General features: G+C 37.7%; 3 protein-coding genes and 1 long non-coding RNA gene across 10 annotated transcripts; 1 reads left to right on the plus strand and 3 right to left on the minus strand.

Annotated features, from left to right (window-relative positions):
* Positions 1–894: 894 nt before the first annotated feature.
* On the minus strand, positions 895–10219 carry LOC117633738 (1-phosphatidylinositol-3-phosphate 5-kinase FAB1A). Of its 4 annotated transcripts, none has more exons than XM_034367474.1 (13): positions 10105–10219; positions 9678–9824; positions 8623–9332; positions 7555–8289; positions 6859–7012; positions 6348–6692; positions 5024–5941; positions 4587–4918; positions 4045–4168; positions 3791–3961; positions 2147–3637; positions 1478–1744; positions 895–1352 (listed from the first exon to the last, which is right to left on the minus strand). In XM_034367474.1, the coding sequence occupies exons 3-13, from the start codon at positions 9243–9245 to the stop codon at positions 1029–1031; spliced, it is 5484 nt and encodes a 1827-aa protein (XP_034223365.1). In that variant the 5' UTR covers positions 9246–9332; positions 9678–9824; positions 10105–10219; the 3' UTR covers positions 895–1028. The 4 variants fall into 4 exon arrangements, with proteins under 4 accessions (XP_034223365.1, XP_034223363.1, XP_034223364.1 ...); XM_034367472.1 differs by having other exon boundaries at positions 9678–9976; positions 10105–10201; XM_034367473.1 differs by having other exon boundaries at positions 8623–9335; positions 9678–9976; positions 10105–10201.
* Positions 10220–11113: 894 nt separating this feature from the next.
* LOC117634617 lies at positions 11114–14208 on the minus strand. Of its 4 annotated transcripts, none has more exons than XM_034368800.1 (8): positions 14175–14208; positions 12822–13537; positions 12565–12657; positions 12362–12463; positions 12144–12209; positions 11986–12051; positions 11708–11779; positions 11114–11576 (listed from the first exon to the last, which is right to left on the minus strand). In XM_034368800.1, exons 2-8 carry the CDS (start codon positions 13491–13493, stop codon positions 11235–11237), a joined length of 1413 nt encoding a protein of 470 aa, XP_034224691.1. In that variant the 5' UTR covers positions 13494–13537; positions 14175–14208; the 3' UTR covers positions 11114–11234. The 4 variants fall into 4 exon arrangements, with proteins under 4 accessions (XP_034224691.1, XP_034224692.1, XP_034224689.1 ...); XM_034368801.1 differs by having other exon boundaries at positions 14077–14179; XM_034368798.1 differs by lacking the exon at positions 14175–14208 and adding an exon at positions 14032–14091.
* On the plus strand, positions 11747–12574 carry LOC117634618. The gene is made up of 2 exons (XR_004586797.1): positions 11747–12173; positions 12304–12574. It is a non-coding gene; the product is annotated as an uncharacterized LOC117634618 (long non-coding RNA).
* A 612-nt stretch (positions 14209–14820) lies between the features above and the next one.
* LOC117636121 (probable E3 ubiquitin-protein ligase RNF144A-A) lies at positions 14821–17634 on the minus strand. The gene is made up of 2 exons (XM_034370587.1): positions 16504–17634; positions 14821–15446 (listed from the first exon to the last, which is right to left on the minus strand). Exons 1-2 carry the CDS (start codon positions 17397–17399, stop codon positions 15362–15364), a joined length of 981 nt encoding a protein of 326 aa, XP_034226478.1. The 5' UTR covers positions 17400–17634; the 3' UTR covers positions 14821–15361.
* Between the last annotated feature and the right edge of the window lie 1431 nt (positions 17635–19065).

The raw sequence follows: 19065 nt of genomic DNA on the forward strand, positions 1-19065 counted from the left end.
GCTTGCATTGCCCATGCCAATGAATTTAGCAACAAAGCAAATCTTACTTGTATAAAACTAAAACGGCAGAAAACATTCATCAAGATACAAAATTTGGCAAATTTGGCGCCCTGTCATTCAGAGAAAATAATTATGTGTTCCAATATTCCTTAGAAACTAAAAATTTTTTAAAACTACTTTGGATTGATTTGACCGTACGCAACAACATAATTGCAAACAGCTTATGAGAATGTGTATGTTTTCTCGTTTCTAAAAGGCTCCTGCACAAATAGATTTTTTTCAAAACATTATGACGGAAATTTTTGCATGAGGTAAAATTTACCCAATAAGAAAATATTATAAAATCCTGAATTATAAAAACATATAACCGTATCAGGGAAATAATATCTTAACGAGATTACTATGTGTTTTATACTTAACAACAAAATAAGAAACTAAATATAAATCTTAAGCATGATTTCTCATCTTAGACCCCATTTCTCATCTTTAGGGTTTAGGGATATCATCACCACTGATTTAGTTTGTATAAATTATATAAACTAGTTTTATTTATTTATTTATTTATTTATTTATAATAATTATAAATATGAACTAGTATAGACATGTGGAGCCAAGAAATTTGCTGTCAAGGAACACCGCTGGATCAACATCTAACCGTAGTCGTGCATTTAATATATACTTTATCATTTTTACTTTGGATTTGCCAAGTGATGGCTGAGCATCCAAAGACGGACTTTTCAAAGGGAATAGCCTGAAAGAGACAAAGATATCAACTTTGCTTAAGAAATATGCCTCACGAAAAATTCCTTGCCAAGTCTTCTTATAAAGAAAAAGTTTTGAATGCCTATATCAAAAGAATTATTTAAAAAATGACATTGGGAGCAAGACAAGGAAAACGAGAGAAATTGAGGAATATTGATATATAGCTTTGCAGTGACATTATTCATTCAGCTCAGATTTTCACATATACAAGTAAAAATTGTTGAGATTATTCGGCTTAAATCTCGACATATACAGGCTAAAAGGTGTCACAGCTCTCCATCACCCTGCGCATTTTCTTCGCAAAGTTCAGATTGGGACCTACTAGCAATGATCGTTGCGGGAGACCACTGATCAGGTACCATGAGAAAATAAGTGGTCATAGCTTTCCTGAAACGTTTCTTGTACTGCTGGGGTGAAATCACAGTGGGAGACGTGTTCTTCGGTCCGCCGAGAAGGCCTGAGGTCTTCACCCAAGTTTCAAGGTGCTTGTCCCATGTATATTGCCTCACAAAATCAATAATCCCCAGAACTAGCTCATCCTTTTCCTCATCCACGCCAACAAGTAATGAATAGTCCATCACATCAATTGACTGGCAAAATCGATGAAAGTATATTAGCAAAACATGGATGCCACAAAAATCACACAACAAAACAGTAGGATTTCTGATTGCTGAGAAAACATTAATACCGCAACAGGGAGTTAAATCTAACTTACAGCAAGGAATGCAGTATCATTCCAGACAGCTCTCTCTAGTAGCCGCTTTGCCTTGTTACCCACAAAAATTGGAGAAGTTGGCATTGCTTCAATCAGATTCTGGTCCAGTAAAACTTTATTGCTCCCACTTGTATCTGGATTATAACGTGATCGAGAAGATCCTTTGAGATCATAAAGCCGTGTGACATTCCGTCGAAATAACAAATTCTCCATTACTAAAACATCCATCTTGGACTCTTTTCCTCCTTTACCATGCTTTGATGAAACCTTCATGACAAAAAGGAAATGAAGAATTTGGGTTAGACTGAGATATAGTGAAAAGTAGTATATCATATTCAGGATTTCTTTTTATGGTGAAATTTTTTTTTGGGTTGCAAGTCAAAAGAACTTGGTTTTCTCAATCTAGATTAGACAAGTAAGAAAATCCACATGAAATACTTTTGCATCCGTTACACAGGCAAGATGTCCAGATTGAGATGTGAATATGAATGAGGTAAGATCTACTAATTGATCTTATTATAACTAGTTGCTAGTTCCATATCTGAACAAGAAAGCAGCAGCAGGAGAAGCAGTTAGTTACCAAGGCAAATGATAATTTTATAGCTCAGGTTATGACCTCAACATAAAGTCATTAAGCATTTTGGTGAAAGCAAAAGCAACGAAGAATACCTGATAAATACCCAGGATCTTTGCCAGGCAAGTCGGGCTTCGAGTACTAATTGACTCTGACAAATACTTAAAATAAGATGGTGCAAACTTGATAAACGACTCCAGCTCCGTCTTTGTGACTTGTTTGATGATAAACCGATCATCCAAGGTTTTTGCAAAGAAAACATTGCTCTTTCCACCCTGGGCACCCCACTTCTTACAACGGCTAAGAGATCGCACAAAATCTATTTCAGAAGGGCAGCATGTCCTCCTTAAAGCCTCAAACCGTGTTGCGTAGTAACAAGTCACTGTATACTTCACCTTGCCAAGGGGGCCATCATCTGTGAAAGAAACTCTAGCATGTAAATCCTTTGACAAGAGTGAGTCCAAAGCCTGAGAGCTCCGTGACCGTGACGTGGATATGAGGCTCTCATCAGACGAACCAAGATTCCTGTAGGTCTCAGAAACTGCCTCGTCAAAAGAGGTAAGTGAGAGAAGATTTGCTGAATCAAAAAGGGGTAATGAGACTGAAGAATCCAGAGCATCTTTTGGTCTCTCAGACTCAGAGATCTGCAAATGGTAATCTGGCGAGACAAGTGCATATGCAACAATACTAGTGGGTTCATCATCAAACACAGGGATAACAGTGTCATTAACACCAATAGGCAGTAGCAGCCTGGCACCACTTTGCCGTTCCAATTCCCTGAACAATGGAACATAAACAGGATTGCCCTCACCAATAAAGAGCTTCTGAGCATTCAAGGAAATATTTTTGTCGAATCCCTTAAGATGCAATGGAGAGCTAAGAGAATGGGTTACCTGTACCCCAACTTGGTCAATAGTATAGTTCTGCAAATCTGAATTAGATGCAACTTTTCTTATTGCAGTTGGAGAATTTACTAAGGTTGAATCAGGAATAGAATAGCCATTGTCTTTAGGTATTGTACTAGTTGGATGACTTTCACCAGTCCAAGCTGCATCAAGGGTATCAGATAAATTTGCCACTGTTGGACACTCATCCCCTTCTGAGAGGGCCCTTCGTACACTTTTTCCAGATTCCAATGGATCAGATTTATCTATGACATTTGGAAAGGAAGGAGTGGAAAGATCAGCCTCATTACTATGATTCAGGTCTAGACCCATTTCAGTTTTGTTCTGAACCCCTCCAGGCGGGCTAAAGTAGCCAACATCTCCTCCTTGATTAACATTTATATCGGGCTTTGTTTCCAGAAAAGATGAATCACAAATACTAACTCCTTTACCTGGCTTGGAGTTTATATTTGTCTCGGCAAGCTTCTCCATAGAACTGAGAGGTTTCTCCTTGAGTTTCGGAAGGGAACTGCTCAAACCTTCCTGAAAACCTTTGTTACTTAAACTGGCAGCATGAATCAGGCGTTGGTCCCAAACATAAGAGTGGAAAAGCAACTGCCTCCGCAATTTATTGATCTCAAGAATATCAATTGCAGGATGGCCAAACTTCACCTCCCTATGCATAACTTTTCGCAGTGATTCCTAAACAATGCCATTGTCACCAGTGAGATACTAAATAATGCAAATAATAGAACTTCCTTAACAAATGAAAAAGGAAATGAAAATTTCATAATGCTTGGTAGACTTTGAGTACGAAGGAGCAGGTGGAATGGGGGTGGGATTCAAGTGAACTACCTCAAAGTCTTCTCTTTCCTTTTGAAGCATCTCTTCAAGTTCTGCAATTTGATGACTTGATTCAGGTGCTTTCTTACCACCATCCTGTGTTCCTGCAAGTGGTCTCTTCCCTAAAATTTGATTAAGAGCATTGCGCAATTCAGTAAATAGAAGCTCTGCCCGATGACCCACCTAGTAACACAAGATCAACAATCTCATAAGCACTGAGAAGTTTAGAATCACTTGCTATAGCAACTAAGATTTAAAAACTGCACCTCATCTGCTTCTTTTTGTATCCATTCCTGATTATCATAGTAAAATTCGAGTTTGGATGGTGGCAGATAAACAGAATGAACATGAATTGAAGCATAGCTGAAGCAAGCAACCATTCTCCCAAAACTGTACACGTAAGAACAATAGGATAAGAAGATACCAAATAACGTTGCTTTAGTGTCTAGATGAGAACTTAGAAAGAACAAAAAGAAACAAAGTGATGCAACAGAACAAGTTTTTCTCTGCAACTCAAAAAGGTAAACTAAGAATGGTGACAAGATGTCTTGAAGTCTAGACCACTCAACCCAAGAAACCCAAATCAGAGCACCTTGAGTTAACAGTTATGAAACCACCCTGACTAACCTACAGATGTCTAAGCTGAGAAATTACGACAAAATTATGAATGTAGTGTCTATCTGGTACAATGACAGAAAAAATTTAATACACGTCCTGAATGTTTTTCTTCTTCAACATTTTCTATTTGGTGGGGTGGACTGAGACTGTTTAGTGCAAGTTTCAGCAGTTCATAAGGGAAAATGCATACCCATAAAACCGAAGACAATCTCTGTGAAGGGAATGACCGCAGGTTGCAACTCTGTTTGCAGCTGCATGATTTGAAAAGCTCAATTCCAAAAATTTCCCAAAAGATAAACCCCAAGCAGCATCTGACATGACTACTCTGCGAGTTGCTGGAGGAAAGCCATTGGTTCGAGGACATCTCAAGCACCTGTGCCACATCCAAATTTTGCCTTCCCTTTCCCCCGGTAACAAAGTCTCTGGGAGTTTCTTAACAGATATTGTAAGGCTCCCTTGTCTATGAGTATAACAATGAACATGCGCTTCTGATGGCATCCCACATGAACGACAAAGGTAACTCTAATAAAGAAGAATGACAACTTCGTGTTATGACAGTGCTGAAGAAAAATATATTTCATATCAAATTAGCAAAGGAAAAAGGTCATGATTGACAATAGAAAGTACCTGATCAAATAGATGATCTCGTAAGAACCTCCCCAAAGGCTTATCAAAATTTCCATAGTATTTGATTCGAAAGAGATGGGACCGTTCACAAACAGTTCCTTTCCACACACAACGTGTTGATAGGGAAACCAAAATGCTTTGGTGGTCAGAAGGTGAGGGGGGAAACTCTTCCTTTGAAGATTCCACCTCCTCATTGTGATTATCACTATGATTTTTTATGGATGTAAATCCTGGAGCCTCTCCAAGATTTGCAACTAAAGCAACATTATCAGAATGGCTATTGCTACCACCATGTTCTAATGCCTCTGAGGCTCCAAAAGAATTAGAGATCAATCTATCATTGAACAAAGCTTCTCCAGCCTTATCTGTTTTGGCCAGGAAAGATTCTTTACAACCCATATCAATATCATTTTCAGAGGCACAAATTCCGGGGAGCTTTTTACAGTAGGAATCTCTGATATCCTCTCCCGGGTGAGACAAGGAACCGAAGGGAGATCTAGGTTCTACAGAGCCAGAGGAATGAACTCCAAGAAAAGCTTGAGAGCAAGCAGCTTTAGATGAGCAAATTGAATTGGAGCCTTCCATATTCAAAATGGGGTCGATATTGGTACACAAGTCACTATCGGAAATTGAGCCTTTATTAGATTTCTGTAGTTCACTGCTAGCTTCGGGACCCTGAGGCTTGCCAGCCGCTGGGACACTAAAACCAGGTATTGTGGAAATAGACCTGTCAATACTTGATGGTTTATCGGGTAATGCAACAGTTATCACAGACTTCAAAGGAAGTTCTGGAAGTGAAGCACCTTCATCAGCTAGAAATGAAGTCTCCAGAGCCAAGTGATAAGCCGCAAAAACTCCATATTGGACAACATGTTTCACTTTCTTTAACTCATCCCCATTGGCACCACGGAGCAAAATCTGAAACAAATTCAATTCATCTGAATACTTCTGACTCTTCTTTTTCTAATTTTCTTAAAATAGAAAACAGATTAAAAGGAATTACTACTACAAACGCAAAAACAGGCATGCAATTGCAACCCCACAATCCATCAGTCCAAGCTACGAACTCTATCTTACAATATTAACATCCTTGGTCAGTGATCCTGTTAAGCTGATTAGAATTTCCTAGTCTCTGCTATATTGCTTTTGTGCTCCCACCTGGATATTATATTTGTATAGATAACCTAACTGAAAATACAGTAACTAGCCTGTACATTCAAGGTCTAAGAAGAACAACAATAAGTGCCAGTTAATGCCCAAAATTTAAGCAGAATTTTGTATATCCACCATGTCCATGTGTGATGTAATTATATTAATGACTTACAGTAACACCCAAGGGCTTCGGGCAACCCTCGAAGAACATTAGAGTCTTTGTCAATTTCTTCCCACCTTGCCCAGCACTGCCATGCACTTCAAGAAATTTCTCCACATGGAATATATCACAATACCCTAGTTTTGGTGATATGAGATGATCTATTGAAGGGACTATTTGTGCCCCAGTGCAGCGGGCTATTCGCTCTAAAAGTGGCCTCTTGATATTCAGAACAAGTGATATGTCTTTAGCAAGAAGGTAATCTTGAGCATAACGGGATACAGACTTCTCCACCAAAAGAACATTAGGGTGATGTGAGTCTATCTTTGCAACTGCCATCTTCAGATGATCCATTTCCTAAGATAGAGAATTTAGTCCATCAGAAGAAGAAACCTCCCAGATTGCTAAATGAATGGTAGGATAAGTAAGTGACACAAAACATAGGCAGGGTTCAAACCCTTATCAAAACCCTATATATTTAAATCGTTAACTTACAAAGCCTAAATAAAGGGAAAAGGGCAACCTGCTGCAACAAAGTATCAAAACTAGATAACAGATTTGAAACACGCTGATATTCCAAAGCTCCTCCAAGGATTAAAAAGCGTGGCTTTTCTATCTTTGATGTCATTCGCCGATGAGCCACATTTTTCTTACAAACAACTCCTTTAACCACCGTACTGAAGAAAATGAAATGAAAAGCCGTCAAAATTATGAAAATGGGTGATTTGTTACAAGAACATACAACCTTAATGAAGCCTTATTGCAATAAATGGTGGTGATGGAAGACATGAAGCGAACATTCAAGCAAGCATATAGCATCTATTCAGCAAAAACATGTCATCCACCTCCAAGAACCTAAACGTATGAATCATCAGTCTAACAGAATAACAAAGGCCATCTTCTTTTAATAAGCTTTCACAATGATATTTGTGTAGAATGGAAATCTCCATCTTGGACACATAAATGGTTCAATAACAGGAGATATGGTTAAATAGCTAATGATTAACACTTCAGCCCAAATCGATAGCTAAAATATACTCATTGATAATAGAATCAACAAGAAATGCTTGCATAAGCAGACATAACAGGACTGTCACAAATATAAGCTAAAATTTTAGGAACCATTCTGAATTTAGTCTACTGAAATACTACACTGAATGACGGTGCCTTAAGCTGCACTGCAATGTGAAACCATACACAGACTTTAGATCAAAATTACCTCTCATTCCTACGCCCACAAGCTATGCATTTGACCTTCACATATCCCCCAGGATCCATTCCTCCACCCTTGCTTGTATCTGGTTTAAGGAGTGTGGCAGCCTCCCACGACAAAGATGTAATTATGTCCAACCAGCTCTCTTTGTTGTCTTCATCACCCAGAGGTAGGTTTTCAACCTGCAAAAGCTGAGCTACCAAAGCTCTAAAATGACCTTCCACCACATTCTTCATCGCATTCCTGTGCTCCTCAATTGACTTCTCTCTAGTACGACACTCCCCATTGCCAAAGCTATTTGAAGAACGCAAATATCCCCACTCCCCAGTAGCACCACCAACACCACCACCATCATCATCGTCCTCATCAAATAAGACAGCTTCTCTCTCATCTTCCTCATCCTCAGGCTCTGGAGGGAGCCAAAGTAGCCCATTGTTCTCGAAATCCACAGGTTCTGCATTTGTACTTTGCAGGTCATATGGAGAAGTTTCGCACTCATCACAATTATTGTGTTCATATGATTCTTCCCTGAGTTCCTGACTTCCCTCTACACCCTGAGTATCAAAACCCTCAGGTAATAAGGAACTCGTGTTATCTCCATCAAGATGCACATTGTGTGGTCCATAGACATTATCGAACTCCTCGATATTGACTGCACCATAATAGTCATTGGCATGAGAGAAATGACTTGGTTCTGAATCTAAACGATAAACGCCATAGTCATCATCCTCATCATCACTCCTGGTATCAGAGGATAAGTAAAAACATGAAACTAATTACCTTATAAAGAATCAGATGTAAGAATATGAGAATACAGTCATTAATATGACCTAACATAATAAATGTCTCACAGGTAACATTCACCTTAGATGAAGAATGAATTGAGTCAAATGATATTTCACAGAAACAGAAACTCTTTATTCACTTTTCAACCCACATTTTGTCTTCTTTATTCAGAAATACTCAAATATCTTACAAGGACAATTGAAAACACATGTGAAACTAGAGAAAATAATGCTGTATCAATTTGTGAAAGTACTCAGAAAAAAAATATTCAGATAGGGCAGGAGATACCTGTTCATGCCAAAGCCAAAGTGGTTAGGAGACGACTCTGCCATGGCTGCATCAGTACTAATACTCCTCTGAGATGTACAATTGTCTTGTGTGGCTGTAACTGAATCGATTTGGGGAGATGATTGATTAGGGCTAAGACCAGAAGTATACGGCACACGCTGGTAAGGTCCAGTCGAATAAGGGGTAGAGCCAATAGTGCTGCTACTACTGTGGCAGGTGCAGCTGGACTTGGTACTTGCCAAACTTGTCGCAGATGGTGATGGACTGAGGCCAGGGCTTCGTGCAGGGGGGCCATTATCAACTGTTGCTATCCCTTGCTCCCATTGCCTGAAGCAATAATTACAGACCCTAATCCTCTCCCAATCCTCCCTTCCAGCCCTTTGCTCATCAGATGGGGCAGGAACAGAGTTTGCAGTACACTTGGCACAGAAAACTCGGCCACAAAGTCGACAATGATGCCTCCGGTTAAATATTGTGAACTGAGAGTCACAGTCATAACATACCCTACAGCTCTGATCAGGCATCCAAAAGTCCCTGGACACATTGGGCGGCTCGGACCTCCTGGGGATCCAAGACCTGAAAATGTCAACTAACTCGGATAGTTTGTTGTCGGGGGTGCCCATGGACAACTACCCCACCCAAGCCCACTCATGATGAGAGGATCATTGCAAACTCTTCCCACAACAAACGACAAGTGAGTACGAATGCACCTGCTAAGAAATAAAAATCCAAAAGAAAACAAAGAAAATGAAGCAATTGCAAAACCCAACAAGATCACCACTTTATGAATTTGGAACTCAATAAGGTAGGCCTAGCTGATTGCTAAGAACTCATTGAAATTAAAATGTATACATAAATGTCATCTTAACACTCATACTTGGATTGACAACTCCAAAATTCATAAACATAAAAAGAGAACCTGAGAATTGAGGTTTGCAGAGAAACTGAGAATTCAAAAAAAGAATTACCCATTGTAGCTAGCAAAAGGGTTGCATGCAAAGGCACAACTTAAGCTTAATTTTCTCATGGTGTAGAAGAAAAGCAACATAAATTACCAGGACTAAGAGTTGCGAAGCAGCCAAATTCAATTCCCCAAGGCGAAAGTCCCCAAATTCAGTGCCTTTCCGAATTAGAATTCTGATAGATTGCAAACAATTACAGAGCTCAATCCCAAAATGCTTTCTTTCTTCAATTCAATTTATCTGTGTGCCAACCAAACAACCCAAGCCCTAATCAATCAAACAAGGCGCAAAATCTTCGATAGACCCCACCAGAAATATAACCACGTCTTATATGCAGAATATATAAATGTTTTAATTTCGGCTCAAAATGGTTTGTTCATACAACGACAAACCTGCATATATTCGTTCATGGAAACAAACACGAACCATAAAATATATAAACCACACAAAAATTAATAATAATATTATTATAATCATACGAAAAATTACAAGATAAAGAAAGACGAAATGTCAACCGCACCTGTAACTGTAATTCCCCCACAATTTGGCGCTTCCATTGAAACTTTACTCTATATATCATGCCAAGATCCACCGACTTATTTAATGAATTCTCATGCAAAAAATTTATACCTTCTTCCTCTATTTTTTTGTCTTTTGTTGTTTGTTTTTGGCTTGTTATATTTATTTTTTTATTTTTTTATTTTTATTTTTTAAATATTGTTTTTTGGAATACTATTTCGATTTTTGTGTGGAGTGGTGGCACGTCGAAGAAGAAAAGGAGGGTTCTTTACTCATGAATCACCATAATTATTATTAATTATTTGCATACTATAATCAGTGCATGTGAAGATAAAAAGATAAATGTCGAAATTGAAATCAATTTTATTGAGATCTGATAACTTTTTATATTAGAGATTGATTTATGATAAAACTAGAACGGTAGCACGTCATGCATGTGTGTGAGAAAAGATGAATGTGATTTTTGCCAATGGTTTTTATTTTGTTTTATTTTTATAAACGAGAATGATTCATCAATAACTTTTTTCTTTCTTGTATTTATTTAAGTCAAATATGAGTCATTCCGTAATTTGGTGGAATAACTTACTTTTTTTGAAAAATTAAAGTATTTCTTTATCCGTTCATGTGAGTCGAATATGAGATTTTTTTCTAATTAAGTGAAAAAAAAACTACATTAAATTCGGTTTTTATAGCAAATTATTCATCCCAGAGACCATTTTTGCCAAAGGTTTTTAAAGCATACAATTCATCTCAATAGTCATTTTACTGAGTAGATGCCGAGCGCATGGTCATTGGTCAAACAAGACAACACGTGACCAAGGCCACGTGATTGAACTGATCCAACTGCTACAAGTCAAAACCAAGCCATGAATGAAGTATGAACCGTCGCTGGTGCATACCCTTTTGATTCAGATGGTCAGTGTTTGCCATGTGTGTGTGTTGAAAGATGACAGAAAACCCTACAGAATTTGATTTCTTTTGAAGGCCAAAGGACCCAAAAAAAAAAAATTTTAAATAGAAAATTAAATTAAATTCATGAAGTAGCAACTAACCCAATTTGCTAGAGAAGCCTAGAAAAAAAATAATGAGGTAAAAGTTATATATATATATATATATATATCTTGTTCTAAGTTATCTTGCAGCAAAAGAATGGTTCTTGGCTTCTTGTTTGACCTCAGGCAAGCTGCTGTTGCTGCTGCTGCTGCTGTTGTTTTGAACAAGGCCGCTATCGTTGAAACCGGTTTTCTTCCAATCATCAGAAGCAGGAGCTGGTGATGATGATGATTTTTTTTCTGTGGATATGGCATCAGCAAGAGCAATTGGCATAAGGCAGAGACCTTTGCTTTGGAGATGCTGCATTGCCTTGGTCACATCTGATTCCATCAGCCTCACTACTTGCTCTAAGGCAATTTCATTGAATGAAATGTCAGTTACTTGGCCAACTGACGGCAACAGCGAAGAACCATTGGCACCCTGACATAGATTCACTTATCAGAACAATGATCAAGTTGTTCTTATTCCAAATTAGAACATGAGAGAGAGAGAGAGAGAGAGAGAGAGAGAGAGAGAGAGAGAAGAAGAAAATTTAGAAGAGAGTTTGGCACCTTAGCTTGTTGAGTGTCTGTGATGAGAGGAACAACTGCTCCTGCAGCACCAACTCTGCTCATGCTTAGCACCTGCATATTGTCATATCAAGCACCAAATTATGGACACTGCAACAGAATTCAAAGTCTCAGTTCTGTTAATTGTGATTTTGTTCAATTTTTCAGACCGTATTCGAGTCAACCATCCACAGATTGGGAAACTGAAAATTGAGTTTCATTACAACCCTATTTCTGGAGCAAAGAATATAAACTGTTAATGAAAGTTCTCCATCATATACCTTGATTTGGAGCTGAAGGAATTTGACATATTCAATGATTTCATCTAGCATGGATGCCTTGTCAGTCTGAAAAATCATGAATCATGTCAGCTCTTCTTTAAATCCAGCCACTATAAATTACACTGGCAACTGTTTCAGTGCGAGATGGAAGAGCTTACCCTGTTAGAATTCGGCACCAGTTCTTGCAGGTTCTTCATTCTTTCAGCAATTTTTTCTCTCCGAAGCTGCAAATATGTGTTTTATAAGATATAAATGCTTAGTCCATTTAATTCCCAACCAAATTCCTTTGACAAGTGGCTTCAAATTCTAATGGTTCAGGTCTTGGAAACAGAGAATGCATGAAGAAGCAAAACTTTATATGAATGACACAACTAACCCTTTCAGCAATACTGTGTGGATCAGTTGCCTGGCCTCGACGTGCCCTCATACGAGGCTTTCCAGTTCCAGTACATTCAGCAGAGGGGGTAGTTGATGTAGCCTGTAAGTGAAAATTGTAAGTTCATTTTTTTACAATGCTTGATAGAATTAGGATTTCCTTCTCAAAAGTATCCAAGAGAACAGTGGAGCTAGGATAAGTACCTGCTGTAAAGACTGCAATCCAGACATTGTCATTGTAATCTGAGGCCCAGAAGCAAAAGAAGGCAAAGGATAATTTTGTAGGGCCTGCTTTCCCTTCAAAATTACACAAGCAACAATCATAAAACCATTTCACTTACCAAAACTGTAAATAGATAATCATAACTATGAGTTAAAATCTAATTTGTAGCTACCCAAGTTTTTCCCTAAAGCTTATATAACTAGAAATATTAAGTAAGTTTATGATCCTAGACTGATACCTCCGTGGTGACTAAAGCAGCCAAGTTATTGGGATCGTTTGCCATGGCATAAGTACCATTATCCCCATATTCTCCTTTTAAGCCGAAGCTGCACATTCTGTGCTGTCCCATACCAGGAGAAAGAGAAGAAGGAACACCCTCATAAGATTGAAGAGGCCACAACTGAGAAATCGAAGGAAGGGTTTCGAAATCTCCATTGAATCTTTCGAAGATGGATGGTTCACGGTTGTTGCATACCACATTTTCCGGCTCTATGGCGGAAAGAGATGTTCTCACCATGTTACCATTCAAAGGCAGCTGCTCCAGAGAAGCAAGTGAGCAGGGGGTTAGAATATCCACATCATATTGCAGGCCAGGATTTTCGACTTTAAAGCTACCATCCACCTTTCCATTTGAGAGGTTTGGCTTGAAGTTTTTACCATCATCTTGTGCATCTGACTCTAAATCATGAACAATAGATGAAGCATCTTGAGCAGCAAAGCTCTCCATACTGTGGTTTGAATTAGTCAAATATGTAGGGGAACTATTGTTGTCATCCTCATCCACTCCAGCTGAATTGAGAAGCATTTCATTTGGTTGCCCAGATTCACAACATCCCCAAGATGATCTCTCCTTCACATCTACATCTGACCATGAAGAGGAACTGAAAAATTGATTAAGATAGTTGTCCATCTTCAAAGATAAAGACTTTTCCTCCTCTGCTTATTTTATGCTGGCTGCACATAAAGTTCATGAAAAATGGACATACAATTAGCTTAAAGACTTTCCTGTACATGAATTTACTGTCATGTTTTCCAATAAAGCCTAAGAAAATCAGCACTCTCTAAATCTATTATGAAATGAGTCTCTGAAATTCCTGAAAGAACCTAAATTTAGCAGGAACAAAACCCCAATCATACATTCCAGAAAACCCAACACAGATGTATTACAAAATTTGCATGAAGAGAACAGAAAAATATAAGACATATATATACCCGGCCTTATAATCTAAATGGCAGCTAAATTAAACTCATGGGTTAACATATTGATCACATTATCTTCCATAAACCCAGTTGACAGAATTGGTTTCCAAGCGTGACAACAGGACACACAACATACATTCATACGCATATGCTTACATATATATATATATATATATATATATATATATATTATTTTGCAGAAAGAGAAAACAGTAAACAATAATGTGAGATCAAACATTGACACTCACCGAGAGAGAGAGAGAGAGAGAGAGAGAGAGAGAGAGAGAGATTACACTAAGAGAAGCCAAGAGAGTAGAAGCAACAGTTATAGTAGAAACTTTGAGCATCCAAAAGAAGAAAATTGATTAATTAAATAATTAATTAGACTCACAACTAAACCAGAAACCGCTCTTGTAGGCTTTTACAGATGAAAAGCTCATTTATCCTTCTTTTTTCCAGTATTCTTATTACTCTCTACTTTATTCCTTACCCTTTAAAGTTGTGCATGGTGTCAATCAGCCATTGGTCCACATCACCAAGATTTCAAAAGAATTTTCCTCTTGACTAGAACGTTACAGATTTTTCAATGAGCTTTCAAAATTTCCGTAAAGTTAGCCTCTTAATCGTCAACTGATGCTGATCAATTATATGTCCTCTGAGTTGTCCATGCAAATTGCAATGCAGCATCTATAGGGGCATTATGGTAATTTTAGTGGTGACAAGTTAACCATGCACCCTGACAAAGCGGACGGGTTTCGGTTCCTTTGGTTTGTAGTGGGGAAGTGCTTAGTTTCACCACTTCCTTCTTCTTGTTGACCAAAACAAACCTTCCTTCCCGTGCCACTCAATAGTTTATATTGTTCGTCAGGGGTATTTCTGTAATTCAATTAATAGCCCAAAATATCCCACTAGGGTCACAAAAATCAGAGCCCATCAAGACCCTTGCTCATAGTTTTATATCTGGTTTTGATCATTTTATATGCTTTTGGAAGTTTGCCTCTTAATCGTCAACCAAATGTCTAAATTTGAATAACTTGAAGCTCAAACATGGTTTCTTTTTGACTGATTGTTGGGTAAATATAGTACATTTTCATGGAACGATTTACCAACTTGATCATTGCTCATTCAATGGGTGGAGGACTTTTTTTCCCCCTTTAGAAGGAGCATCACTTTCATTTGGCGAAAGAGCCTCAAACAAACTTGTAAAAAGCAGCATAAACTATACTCAGTGGAAGGCCTATATTGCCCCTCATGGATTAGGTAGCTACCCCGCAACCATGGTCACCTTTTGGAAAGGCTGAGTTGTGGAGAGGATGGGAAGCATTGAAACACCTGAAGCATCTGCAAGACTTGACGGTACCGAAGTAAACTCTCCTACTGCTTAAACTTAAAAGTGAAGTGCAGATATATTCAAACCGAGCTCAAATCCGATGAAAAGCTAACTGGAACTTTATTGAGCACGGAGGTATCAGCTATTGTTATCCCACCTCTTTTGGGACTGTAGAATTTTCTCATACATGTACTGATTGATGATTTGCAATATTTAAAGTATCATCATAATCTATGTTATAGAACATGTCAACGCCCCCTACAATTGGGACAATTGTGGCCATGATTGGCTTTTAAAATTTTACCACATCTGTAGCAGAAAGCTGTTTTGCACCTGCAATCAACACATAATAAATAGAAATTCACAGGGAATTCAAGGATTCATTGAACGAAACAAGTCAGAGTAATTGTACAGGGAAAATTTCAGCAGAACAATAGGGTGTAGCTATATAAAGTTCTGAAAAATAGAAAGCTTCATACACAGTAAACTCAAAATTTAGTTCATAGACTGGTCACATAAAACAAGAAGAAAATTTAGGCAAGTTTAAATTTTGCAGCTAAAAAAGTTAGGAAGTGCTGATCTGAATTTAAGAAAGGATTTATTTCCTATCTTGTTCGTTTGAACAAAGATACACAGTTACTATGCTCATCCATTGTGACAACTCCAATTCAGTTCACTGCTTTTCACAAATCTATTCAAATGTGTCAAGGCATGGCTGCCTTATTTTTGCAGACTCCCACATTAGACCTCCAGATAGCCACTTCAAAGGACAAAGACAAAGGACTCTAAAGATGGGAACTTTCGCTCGAACTCAATTGTTGTTTGAGAATATTACCTTACTAGAGGTGCCAGAAAACCAATAATTCCTCCACGTAGGAATTGGCTATTATAGGGTAATCGTACTCAAATTCATACCCTGGTCTGTGGACCTTGAACCACGTTTCAAGAACCGAGAACAACCAAGGTAAACAGTTTTGAATAAAGTCAATTTTAGGGAGACAGAAATTGCTGTTGACAGAGGTTGATTGAGATAAAGAAGTGAGCAGTCTACTTTATAGCTTTGATGCTTAGTACAGCAAATTCAGGGCAAATTGTATGTGTAGCCTCATAAAGACGCACTAATTAGTTTTCTTTATCAAATGCATTTTCCCAGCAATGCATCCAATAATAGTGAGCAAACATGATCGCATAATCATCCTCAAGGGGATTTTTATACAACAGGCATGGAGTGGCAAAGCAACTCCAACTGATCTTTTATATTATAAGGTAGAACCAACAACGAAATTGCTAATTCACGTGAAAAAACCATGTAATAATTTCAACAAAAGATAACATATATGGGTATAAATCAAATGCGAAGACTTTGAGAAAAAATAGCAGATAAACTGACCTGCACATCATGAACATGCAACCCTCCGATTTTTCCACATAGAACTTACAATTGGGGCATCTTCTCCATTGTTTCTGCTGCGCAAGGTTCTTCAACATGACAGCTTCCTTTTCCCTCTCATCCTTATTCAACTTCTGAAATTCTTCGCACTCAATCTCCTCGTGCCAAGGAACCTTGCACTGGGCACAGAACATTCTCCAACAATTGAGGCACTGTGATTGCCTTATAACCTCTTTCCCATCATCAATCAACATAGCAGAGCAATCCTTATAGGGACAATAAAACTTCTCAGACCCAAGAATCACACTCTCACACAACACACTTCCCCACCTATCAAACACCTCAGGGGGCAGAATTGGTCGACAATACTCGGCCTCTAGCAATCCTTTACAATCAGGAACAGGGCACCTAATGTTTGTGATGTTCTCTTGAAGCTTTGAGGCCACGTAGTTGACCGTACAGTCAGTACAATAACCATGGCTGCAATTTTCTACCCCAAACAACTGGTTTCCGGGCTTGGTTTCAACACAGATTTCACAAACAAAAGATGGGTTTTCATTGGAATTGGAAGATTGCCCAGCTTCGGTCACAGAAGGACCCGTAAAGGGCTTTGTTCGTTTTCCGAAGGGGGTGTTTGAGGGTTTAAACCTAAGAATTCTAAGCTCATCGTCATCGTCGTAAAAGTCTAGAGTTTCATCAGAAAGGTCGATAAAGTTACCTGCTTTGATCGATTGAAGGCCTCTTTCCTCTTCCAAGTGCTCTGCTGAGCGCTTCAGTGAAATGGATGTGAAGCAACAGGCATCGTCGTCTTCAATGTTCACGATCTCAATTTGGGACTGAGGCTGAGACTGAGAGTGAGCCACTGTTCTCTCCATCTTAGGTTTCCTTGTTCTCATTGGAAACTTGTCGCTGAGATTGAGACGCTTTCGGACTCTCTCTCTGCAATTTCAATTTGAGTAGTCTTCCTCTTCCTTAATGTGCACGCTACTCTTGTTAATTATGGTTAACTCTTTAAATTCTACAATGGTGGTGACGCAGACGATTATACAGTCCTGGGATCTCTTTTTAATCAACGACAATTAATCAAGCACAATGTTATTATTTTATTGGTTACATATTCTGGGTTGGATTCTGGCCAATCAACCTAAAAATTGCTATTCTTTTATAAAAGGCTTATTATCACAAAACGTCCCTAAGGTTTACGAAACTATCAGATTGCATCCTTAATGTTTTTTTGTGTCACTTATGGTCCTCAAGGTTAGTATGTGCAATCACAAATGGTCCCTGACGTTAGGTTCTGTCAAAAACTCTGTTAGTTTGCTGACGTGGCATACATATATATCACAAAACATCCCTGAGGTTTACACACTTATCACAAATGGTCCTTACGAATTTATTTTTTTTTTAAATTTAAAATTCATAAAGTTTTGGTTTTCTTTTTAAAATTATTTATAAATGAAAAAACAATTTATAGAAGGATTTTAATCTTGAGGACCATTTATGAATCCTAAACCTTTAGTTTTTTTTTCATTTTTAAATTTTATGAATTTTAAATTATTTTTTAAAAACTTCATTAGTTTGTTGATGTGGCATATATATGAAGCCCACATCTACAATAATATAGTGTCACATGTATTTAAAATTTAATATATATTTTAAAATAATTATAATTCATAAAATTTTAAAAAGAAAACAAAAATTTTATGAATTTTAAATTAAAAAAATTTCGTAAGGACCATTTGTGATAGGTGTGTGAACCTTAAGGATGTTTTGTGATATACATATATGCCACGTCAGCAAACTAACGGAGTTTTTGACGGAACCTAACGGCAGGGACCATTTGTGATCATGTATGCTAACTTTGAGGACCACGAATGACAAAAAAAAACATTAAGGATGCAATCTGATAGTTTCGCAAACTTTAAGGACGTTTTGTGATAATAAGCCTTTATAAAAACTACAGAAAAGACAGGAATTCTTGCCGTGCTTTGTGGAGTGTGACACATCGTGATAGAATGAAGGGGGAAGAGGAAGGAGGATTTTCTCATACATGCTATGTCAAGGTGTCATGTAGAATCAAATTCGAGACCATTAGTATATAAGTTAAGATTCTTTTTTCGTTGGACTAAACCTCACTAGCAAGCATTCACGAATATTACTTGACATGTGTGTAAAAATAATACATAAAAAAAGATAAAAATAAAAATTACCACACACATGTCAAACTGGTGTGACACATCCACATAGAAATCTAAGGATTAATGAATGTTGCTTGACACAAGTGCAATAAATAATTTATCTAACGCAAAAAAAATAACAAAACAAAACACTTCTACACACATGTCAAACTTTTATTGATAAGAATGTAAGAGAGAAGACAAGTATTTTCCTTATAATATGAGTTCATTGGTAACAAATTATTTGATCAATTTATTTATTTATTTATTTTAAAATTCTACAAAGCTACTTTTATAATAAAAAAATAATTCATATACAACAAAGTTACGATATTATAATGAATTAGCGTCAATTAGGTATCAAACTCACAACAAATTTGTATCC

This window comes from Prunus dulcis, chromosome 7 (assembly GCF_902201215.1).
Source record: "Prunus dulcis chromosome 7, ALMONDv2, whole genome shotgun sequence".
In the NCBI taxonomy this organism is placed as follows: Eukaryota; Viridiplantae; Streptophyta; class Magnoliopsida; order Rosales; family Rosaceae; genus Prunus; species Prunus dulcis.